General features: G+C 42.3%; 1 protein-coding gene and 1 long non-coding RNA gene across 2 annotated transcripts in view; both read right to left on the reverse strand.

Moving 5' to 3' along the window:
* LOC103392418 (uncharacterized) overlaps positions 1-760 on the reverse strand; it is an 82,126-nt gene extending 81,366 nt beyond the window's left edge. Inside the window, exon 1 of the long non-coding RNA XR_522904.3 lies at positions 605-760. This is a non-coding gene — a long non-coding RNA (uncharacterized LOC103392418). The remainder of the gene's footprint in view (positions 1-604) is intronic.
* Positions 761-5,382: 4,622 nt separating this feature from the next.
* The window catches only part of slc4a3 (solute carrier family 4 member 3), a 44,012-nt gene continuing 39,281 nt past the window's right edge, over positions 5,383-10,113 (reverse strand). Inside the window, 7 exon segments of the mRNA XM_025063911.1 lie at positions 5,383-6,143; positions 7,494-7,667; positions 8,501-8,670; positions 8,954-9,207; positions 9,285-9,451; positions 9,539-9,628; positions 10,069-10,113. The exon segment at positions 10,069-10,113 is cut by the window's right edge and continues 45 nt beyond it. Of these exon segments, the coding sequence (XP_024919679.1) occupies positions 6,066-6,143; positions 7,494-7,667; positions 8,501-8,670; positions 8,954-9,207; positions 9,285-9,451; positions 9,539-9,628; positions 10,069-10,113 (978 nt within the window). The 3' untranslated portion in view covers positions 5,383-6,065.

A 10,113-nucleotide genomic window follows, 5' to 3' on the forward strand; every position in this document is an offset into this window, starting at 1 on the left:
AATTAGTTTTAAATATTACTCCTTGATTCAGAGTTGAGAAAGAGTCCTGGTAAAATGATTGTACTACAGTATACAATACGTACATACTATCAAAGATTCAAACCTGTGAAAACACGATGTAAGTCGGCAGTTAATCCAAGTAACAAGTCAAAAAAGGAAACACGCGATTTTGTTTATCAGACAATATTAAAATAACAGTTTAATATAACAATATATAAATTAGTTATTAGTAGTAGTACTGGTACAGACTGTACTCCCCTCAACACCAACACACCAAGCGGAAACGTCAACCATTTCAATGAAGCTAATAAGGCTAATACAACTGTTCATGAACATTGAAGAACCAATCAGATTCACCAGCCATCAACCATTTTGTTTGAAGAAAAAAACCCAGACCGATTCACAACACAGCAAGAGCCACAGGTTGAACACCCCTGGTGTAGACTAGTACTACGGTACCAGAACCACAAACTGTTCTATTGTTACTGGAGTTACTGAACAACCAAACAAGGAGTTTGTGAGTCGGCGGCTCACGGCGGAAGTTAAAGTAAAACACAATGACAACGCAGTTTTTTTTCCCCAAATAAAACAGAGTTGGACTTACCTGTGACGTCAGTCCGAGTGGCCCAGACGAAACTCCTTCGGTCGATGTCTTCACAGAAATCCGGTTAAAAAAAATTTGCAAAGAGGAAACCCACAAAAAACACAAAATTGTATAATCCAAGTGGCGGGGAGTTTAAAATCCGACCAGGTGTTCACAGTACTTCCGCCATTTCCATAGAGATTATTTTCTCAACCCCTCCTTCCGACCCCCACCTCCCTCAGACTCCTGTAGCCTGGCAGTGACTACTGATTTTATTTATTTATTTGTGGGGTTTTTTTTGTTTGTTTACATTTAACGGATGTTCGTAAAAGAAATTACGGAATGTTTAATTCTGAGAGGAATTTTTTTTTTATTAATACTGGCACTTCACCTGAGCAGCGCCTACTGCTGGTTAACTAGAGGTAATGTGTGATTTTAACTCATTCTGATTTACCGGTAGAATAAAAGTTTAAAGCAGTTAAAAAAAAAGGTTGGAGTAAAAACATTTGGACTCGGTCCTGGAGTCTTGTTGACACTGAGGTCCCTCGGTTCAAGGGACTCCACGAGGGATGTGTGTGAACCGTTCTATAAGCATGGGAACGGACGCAGTCTGGGGGAAAAAAACAGGCTGCTTGTTGCACAATCCAATTATCAGGAAGTTGAAGCAATGGGTAAGTGGACCAGATCACCACAGAAGCTCCTGCGGTGATCTGGTCCATTTGTACTGGGGGCTGTGGCTGTTGCTTCATCGACTCTGATCCTCTCAGCGCTACAGTCGAACGTTTGACCAGAAGAATATTCCAGCAAAAGGGCGGAGGTGCGTTCAAGTTCACTATCTTCTTTCACTTTATAACCGATTTGACTGTTATTATAAAATGTAGTGTTTCACTGCCTGTTACAGTTGTTACGTGCCTTCAAAAATATTTTTGCTTTTCCAAATCCTGCCAATCAACACAGAGCCGTGAATTGAATGGAGTTTCATCAAATGTCCATTTCTACGGGTTTATTTTAGGAACAGATGGGAAAAGTGCTGTTCTGTCCCTGTGAACATCTGGTTTGCGGGTCAAACTCCCAGGAGATTAATTTTATCATTGGCCAAAATGTCCCGGAAACAGATGGCTGTTACATTTATCAAACAGAAGACGGAGGCTGTGGTCGCCGGCACCAAATGTTTTACAGCCTTTTACATCATTTAATTTCAATATTGTATTTTACTATTTTTTCCCCAAAATGTTTATTTACATGATAAAATGAACAGATAGTTATCTTTGTTTAACTGTAGCCAATTATTTATTCAAATTCTACTGACATATAATGATAATTTATTTTACCATTATTCAGTGGTTTTCTGGTGTTCCTGCAGACGGAATATTCTTCAGTGTAAGAAATGGAGAAATATACAGGAAATACATTTGGATAACTACAAGTATAAACAACGGCGGGTGAGAAAGTACTGCGGCTGAAATATTGCAGTACAGATTAAATTAAAAATAATTCACCAAAACAACAGACGGACCCAAAGATGGAACAGCTTAAATCAGAGTACTGCAACATGTTGATCAGTGGTAGTACCGATATCTAAATGCATGGTACTGTAGTAAACGAGTACACCAACATTGTACACTGTTGTGTACTTGACTGACTTAAGTACTTCATTCCTGTTTTTGTTTTTAGATGCTGTTGACGAGATGTTTACTGACACTGAGCTTCATCTGGACAGGTAATCTGTAATCTGTAATCCACCCGTGACTGCCCCCAGTGGTGAGGCAACTCTTAAATTCATGAACACGTTTTCCCAACAAGGCCCAGTGTGGCTAAAAGTGATAGTACAACATAAAAAATACCTGTATGTACTGTGAAACAGTCATGAATTACTGTCTTTTCTCTTATTATACTACAATCTGAGAGTGTGTTTGTCCGGAACGTCGTTGACATCGTTAACACGCCATTATGATTCCTGACATTTTCCCAGGAATGGCGGCTGCCGAGTTTTCCCCTACCTGCAACCAGCACCTGTTCGACAGGTACGTGGACAGCTGCCTGTCACAGTTCCAGGAGAGCATGGAGCTCAGCGGGTACCAGGACAGCTGCCCGTGGCCCGGGGTCAAAAGGTACTTCATAATACTACTAATACTAATACATAATACTTCTAATACGTAACACTAACAATAACGATAAACTGTGAAGCTCTGAAGTCTGTGATGTCACATTCTGCTGAGATGGTGGTTTTCTAACACGTCGATTCCTGACTTCCTGTCTGTGCAGCGTCTACAACCAACTGAAGTCGTGTGTGGACTTCCTGGCCGAGAAGACTAGGTGTAAAGGATACGGGTCCCTGGTGGACGACGTCTACTTGGCGGTCCACCAGATGTACTTTGTTCTGTGTGGTCAGGTCCGTGACCCCCCCATGACTACACTCATCCTGCTGATCGCCCCCTGTGTCGTCGCTACGCTGATCTCACCTCTTTTGTGTTTGCTCTGTAACAAATAGAAACAGACCTTTTATTCCTAATCTCAGGACGTCCACTGAAGAAAGCACTGTTTTTAACCTGTTGTTGTTTTTTAAATAAATTAATGATTTTTTTGTAAATCATAAGACTAACTGTATTAACAAATTCACTGACCACTCAATGCCATTTCAACCCCTGTTGAATACAATCACCACGGCTAGGTTTGTCACTTTTTAACGAATACAATCACCACGGCTAGGTTTGTCGCTTTTTAGCCTCCATGCTAACTGCTGCAGCTACGGCTGCTCAGTCCAGATTTGTTCGTTTGTGAACTTTAAATGACTGATTAATTCTGTTGTGTTAAAACTCTTTTTTTTACCACTATTAAAATCCCATTGTTGTTAATAAGGTGGAGAACAATTAGAATGGCAAAGAAACACTGCATTAGCACTGGTTAGCTGTTATTTTAGCTTATATGCTAATGGCTCTGCCAGGAGTGTGTCTGGTTGGTCTCTGTGTTCAACGGGCAATTTATCAACTGAAATGACACTAATGAAATAATACAGTTATGCCTGATATTTAACTATCATATATTATAGTATTTACCCGTGATAAATACAGATGTTATCTGATGACTGGACTGGACACGTTCTCTATTAAAACTCAGCGTAGAACAGCTGACATTGAACCTGATCTTTCAGGAAAGTTCCGAGCATCAGCTCCATGAAGAGTCAATTAAATCTGTTGGTGGTCATCAGAGGCTCTGCCATGAAACGCCTTCATCAATCATATTGGCTCAGCTTTGATGAATCTGAAAGGAAAAATAAAGTGCCTTCAAAATGTCACCGTCACAGTGGGGGGAAGTATAATTGAGAGAAATCCCTGCATTCGGAAAAACCGGAAACATAAACACGTGGATGAAAAGGTCCATTAACAGCACGGAGCGTTTAAAGTTTAAAAAAAAAAAAAAATGCAACAGAGCGCTAATTTGAAGCACATTCAGTACCGCGGGACTGTTAGCCGCTCCAGAACTGAAGGTTGACTCCAGCAGGTGAGCGGCTCACATCAAAGTGGAGCCCCATGTGGACACGTGGAGGGACGCGGTCGTAGTTCTCACTTCCATGTCACTTTGTTTTTACTGCATTAACACCTGCAGCAGAGTCAGAGCTGGACGGCCCCGCCCACTTTATTTACACAACAGAATAACATAGTATTTACAGGTCAAAGGTCAGGCCAACCCTGAGACACAACTCTGGTTTTTTTTTTTACTGTATCTACTGCAGAGCCTGGCTCCGGGAACAACAACGTGGCCCTGCGTACGGAAACACAGACAAGGTTCAGTCAGAAAGTTTCAAGACCAATGTAAGAACTTCAAAGTAGTCGTAGTACGACCAGAAAAACTGACCTTCAAATATTTAATCATTTTTATCAGGTGTCGTATGTGTGTTATCTCTGCGCAAATGTTTGTTCAGTGTCAACACGAGGACAAATATGGTCTAGAACGTTCTCCAGAATAACCTCAGAGGTACTGAATCGTCACGTATACTGTGGTATGTTGGAGTATAGTGGATGAATTTCCCATAATCCTTTGGGGTAAGTAAGTGAAACACTTGATGACTGTATATATATATTTTTTTTTTGAATTGTCTTAGTACTTTTTGACCTCCTGTGTGTATACTGTGTTCCAAAACCACACAAACTGCAGTTTTTGTTCTTAAAGAAAAAATACAAAGGTTCAAAGAGTAGAATATAATAAATAAAATATCTTTTAAAATACAGCATTTATCAGCTCCAATCAGAACTCTCCTGATTATTTACACTGAACGGGACCAAGAGTCTGGACTTTTCATAATAATGGACAAAAAATATCAATATCAAATGTACGCTAATAAATCTGCAGCTTCTGATTTGAACTAAATTTAGTGTCAAAAATCCCCTGTGGGTTTGTTTTGTTTATGTTTAACGACTTTTGTTTCATAAATGAAATACTGTTTAATGAAATAGGTCCAAGGTCACGACATCAGGTCAGTGAGATGCTGTGGGGCAGACGGAGTCTCCATGACTTAGAAACACCTGTGGTTCATAAACAGCAGGTGTCGCTGGAGAGCAGTGTTTCGAATTATGATCCTATTTAAGGTCAAATAGGCAATAGAGCAGGACGAGTGACGATGTGTCTGATGGAACTTGGAGAGAATTGGTTCAAATTTGACTACAGTCCAGTAATTAGTTCTACTGGGTTCACCGGGTGTCAAAAAGAAGAGTACCTGTTCTTTTAGTTTCCTATAGTCGGACATTTTCACCTGACATCTTCGTAGCCAGGTTGCATTTTTACGCCCCCTGCTGGACCCCTGCTGGTCACTGCAGTTTTTCGTCAGGTGATGACCTCCAGAGTTAGTCTGTGGTCAGCCTGGACGAAAAGACGTTACACTGTTGCACACTTAAGAGTTACCAGCCAGCAGGGGGCGATCAAGTCAAATTCTGATGAAGACAGCGCCACCTCTGACTATAAGAAACTAAACAGTCAAACAAACAAAAGTCATACAACAGTGTGAAGACATGAGTGGTAAAAAAAAAAGAGATAAACTAAAAGCAAACAGGAAGTGTTCCCATGGCAACAGCTGGCAGCTGATGTTGAGTTAGCTCCCTGCTAACAAGGAGCAGCGGCAGTGGAATTCTTTTAAGGCTCTGACAGCGACCTGAACAAACCGAACTTTTCCACAGTCTTCACACCTGACGAGAAACTCCAGTTTTTACCAACACCACCCCGGTGGACGCATACGTCATTGCACTTTTGCCCAGAACCTGCAGTCATTAAAGGGAAAGACTGGGGTAAATGGGTTGGACTGTGGTGTGTGTGTGTGTGTGTGACAATAGTGTCCCTTATTTGACAGAGGGTATCACGGTGGGCTCAGAGCCAACACCGGCGCCACCTCAGGAGGGAGTATGCATAGAGGTTAGGTTTTTCATCATCAGTTTAAACCTGTTGTCCTTCTCTGGTCACGGCAGGACTCCGTCCGGGCTCCGGTCCACGTTTACACCAGCATGTGGATTTCGTTGTACTCGTCTCGTCCGTCTTCATCAAAGTTTGGTGAATCTTCATCGCAGTCCAGCTGTGGAGGGAGAACAAGTCTCATTAGTTCAGGTGAGGAATGAGAACCAAGAACCTGTTGATCCAGGACACAGTCACAGGTCATGGTCCACAACGTCCAGGGCGGGTCGGAAAAATTTACACTGACCATTCTGGTTGGAATAGATCATTAAATATCCACCAATAGGAATGGAGTAAGGACGTAAGGACCTTACGCCTGGGTTTAATAGCCGCTCACAACCAACATTTTTAGATGCATGCCGCCACCTACTGTACTACAGTGTGTAGTGTCATGGTATGACCAGTGACTTTTTTACTTTTTGCCTACTCCCTAACCCTAGATGTGAGACTCAATTTTTATTTATATGTGAATTGTCATGCAGATGTTTGTATCTAAAGTCAACTTTATTTCTTTCTGTACATTTGTACAAGAAAACCAACGGACCCTGGACAGAGTCCAGACTGGTCCAAGGTTCAAACTCCACCCTGAAGGTCTTCGTCCAAACTTGGTGTCGACCACAGAGCTTCTCGCTGTGAGGCAGCGATATTTATTTTCTCATTTTAAAAAAAACTAAATTTTTGGACATACTCCACCCTGAAGGTCTTCGTCCAAACTTGGTGTCGACCACAGAGCTTCTCGCTGTGAGGCAGCGATATTTATTTTCTCGTTTTAATAAAAATAAAACATTTTTTGGACACCTCCTGATGTTGTCCATACACTGACACACACACACACAACCAGAGAATTAAAACCCAGCCACGTATTAACCATGACAGGGTGGAGGTAATTTGGGTCGGTGTTTACATAGGAGTGAGCGTTCATGGGTCTGACAACACAGAAGTCCAATTTTAGAAACTTTCAGGATGAATTTATTTTCCACTGCGCTCTGACCTCTGGATGAACACAGCGCTCAGGGTGGTCAGGCAGAGAACAGGGCAGCTCAGCCTAGCCCCTAAGAAAGTGAACATTTAAAAAATAAAAAGGTTTTAACTTGACAGCGATGACACAAGCGGGCTTAGAGGATCAAACCAAAACATAAATAAAAAATACGACTCCTGGCAGCCGGACAGCCAGTGAGAACCCTTCTGGTCAGATCCCAGAGCAAAGAGAAATATTTGGACACCGACTGAGGACATTTGGACCAGAAGGCCGTCCGTGATCACACAGCAGAAGATCATTAGAAATGTCAAGAGTAAAGTACATGTGTAGGGTTTCATTAAAGAGGTCTGGGTTGAAGACGGCTATGAAAACATTCCAACATCCATCTTAGGTTAAATTTGCTGTAAAATAAGTTTATTGAAGCTCTGCGGGCTCCGACGATAGCGGCACAGACTCAAACTCACATGAAACGACCGCTGTTGGCCAACTCACCGCCTGGAGCTCACGCTCCTGAAAGATCCTGGACAGAATGAGGCGCCGCAGCGGCACCGTCATGATGAGGACGAAGGGGAACGCCAGGGAGGCCACGGTGGACTTGACTATCCACAGAGCGGCGATGCACGCCAGCTGGATGATAGTGAACATGTTCATCCGCCATGTTTTTACCTGAGGTGACACACGTGTGTTTGGTTAATGGAGGAGAAAACCAAAAACCACAGCAGACAGCAGGCTGCAGAGAGAACCACAAGAACCACGAGAACCAGACCGGGAGCCAATGGCGTCGTCTCACAGACGGGATTCAGGCTCCACCTAGTGGCAGATCCTGAACAGTTATGGTTTTTTAAGTGTGGCAGATCCTGAACAGTTATGGTTTTTTTAAGTGTTCTAGGGTGGTGTTTCCCAACCTTTTTTGACAAAAATCTCATGAAAAATATATGTAATAAAATATAATATTGTTTCCCAACCTTTTTTGACAAAAATCTCGTAAAAAATATATGTATTAAAATGTAAAAATCTTAGTTTAAATTTAATAAAAATGTACTCCTGTTTAGTTGAAGACTGATATACTGGCGGGAATTGAAGAAAGACACTCACAAAGATCTTCTTCAACAGTTCTGATTATCTTTTTTTAGTTTTAGTAACCATCTGCTGCCACCTAGCGGAAGAGCATTTAACTGCTTTGCCTGTCACGTATTGACGGACAAAAAAAAATTATTTGCAATAATAGTAATGGTTTTCAGCCCAATTAAGTGACACTGGATAATTTTCCGTGGCACACCCTAATGATCTCTCACGGCACACTAGTGGGCCACGGCCCAGTGGTTGGGAATCACTGTTTTAGGGGAAATAATTGATTTTTATGAAGCATTCATGGTTAAGCTTCAAGAAAAGTTTAAGAAATTGTTTCTGTTTTTCTGCGCTCATATCAATGTATTTTCTCTGATTTATTATTTTTTTGTGCCCCACCCTGACGACCATACATGGTCTGCCTGTGTTACCTTGGTGACGTAGATGTGGTCAGGGTGGTGCTTGGCAGGTGTGACCATCAGAGTGATGCGTTCGTACAGCTGGATGCCCGTCAGAGAGGTGACCCCCATGTACAGGAAGATACCAAAGAGCACAGCCAGGGGGATGAGGCGGAGCACGTCGGTCATCACTATGGACATTCCTGAAGGACAGAGACAAAAACACAGGCAGCTAGTACTGTAGTACCGATGTAGTACCGTTGTAGTACCGATGTTAGAGAGGAGACAGAACAATGACACTTGATAATGTAGCATCATACTGTAGTGCAGCTGTAGTGTTGTATTACATCATATCATATACTGTAGTATTATTTGACATTGTACTATCTTGTTTATATTACTGTGATACTGTGAATATTCAATCTCCTCCTCCATCAGTTATTGATTTTTCTCTCCTCTTTTTTTCCTCCTCTTTTGTCCTCTTACCAACCAGCACCGACACCAGAAGCCCAGTCAGCCGCTGCTCCTTCACCTCTTGAATCATGGGCTTCTCACCAGGAGCCGTGGCCTTGCTCATGACCGTCAGGGCATTGACGTGCGTCACGGAGCGAACCGTGGCGGCCGTGAGCCAGGGGAGTCCGAAGAGCGGACAGACCGCGCCCAGGATGACGATGAGCAACAGGTCCAGGTGAAAACCTGAGCCTTTCACCAGACGACGTTCCTTTTTACTGACGATGAGGCTGAGGAGAGGGAGAAACGTTCAATCAGAAGGAAAACTCCCGCCCGGATGAAGACGGGAGAAGGAGAGTGAACCTACGAAGTGATCTGAGTTTCCATGAAGATGAGGATGAAGACGAGAAGAGCGGGAACGATACTGGCCCCCATCATCCAGGTGGGAAAAGGCTGCTTGTCTCCAAAAGGATTAATGAACCAACCTCTCTTGTCAGGAGAGGTGACGGAGAAGCCCGAGGGAACGTTCAGTTTCTGGAATCAGAGTAAGTATATATTTTAACATATATATAAGTACTGAGGTCCGATGATGGAGCAGAAACATCAAACCTCTGTGTGTACCTGTGTGTACGTGTCAGGGATGGAGTAATCCACCAGAACTGAAACCAGAATGGAGATGGGAATTCCAAAATCACCAATGATTCTCCGGGCCTGTAAACAAACACATCAGTACGAATTAGTAGAGGAGTAAGTAGTATTGTAGTATTGAAATATCGCGATATTTTGGTTTCACGATACCTTACCGATATTCTACATCACTGTATGGATTTTTTAATTAACAATAAACAGTGAAATATTTATGGTGTCGGTTCATTTTTTTTACCTTTTACCTACGAGGCTTAGTTGATCGGTGTCGGTTCATTTTTTTTACCTTTTATCTACGAGGCTTGGTTGATCCATACTTTTATTATTTATCGCTTTGTTTTTTGCTAATGAAGAAAACATTTTTAGGGGGTCGCATTTGTTTTTTTAAAGAAAACATCTGGGTCGCGGAACACACGTGGCCCATTTAGCTGATAATGGCTAAAGTTCTCGAAAAAAAAACACCATTCATTTCTTACACAGGTGTGGACAGACGGACAGTTTCTTACTTTGCCGCCTAAAAAACGACTGTTGCGGAATTTCCTGAGAAAGAA

This window comes from Cynoglossus semilaevis, chromosome 16 (genome assembly GCF_000523025.1).
Source record: "Cynoglossus semilaevis isolate Cse_v1.0 chromosome 16, Cse_v1.0, whole genome shotgun sequence".
NCBI lineage: Eukaryota > Metazoa > Chordata > Actinopteri > Pleuronectiformes > Cynoglossidae > Cynoglossus > Cynoglossus semilaevis.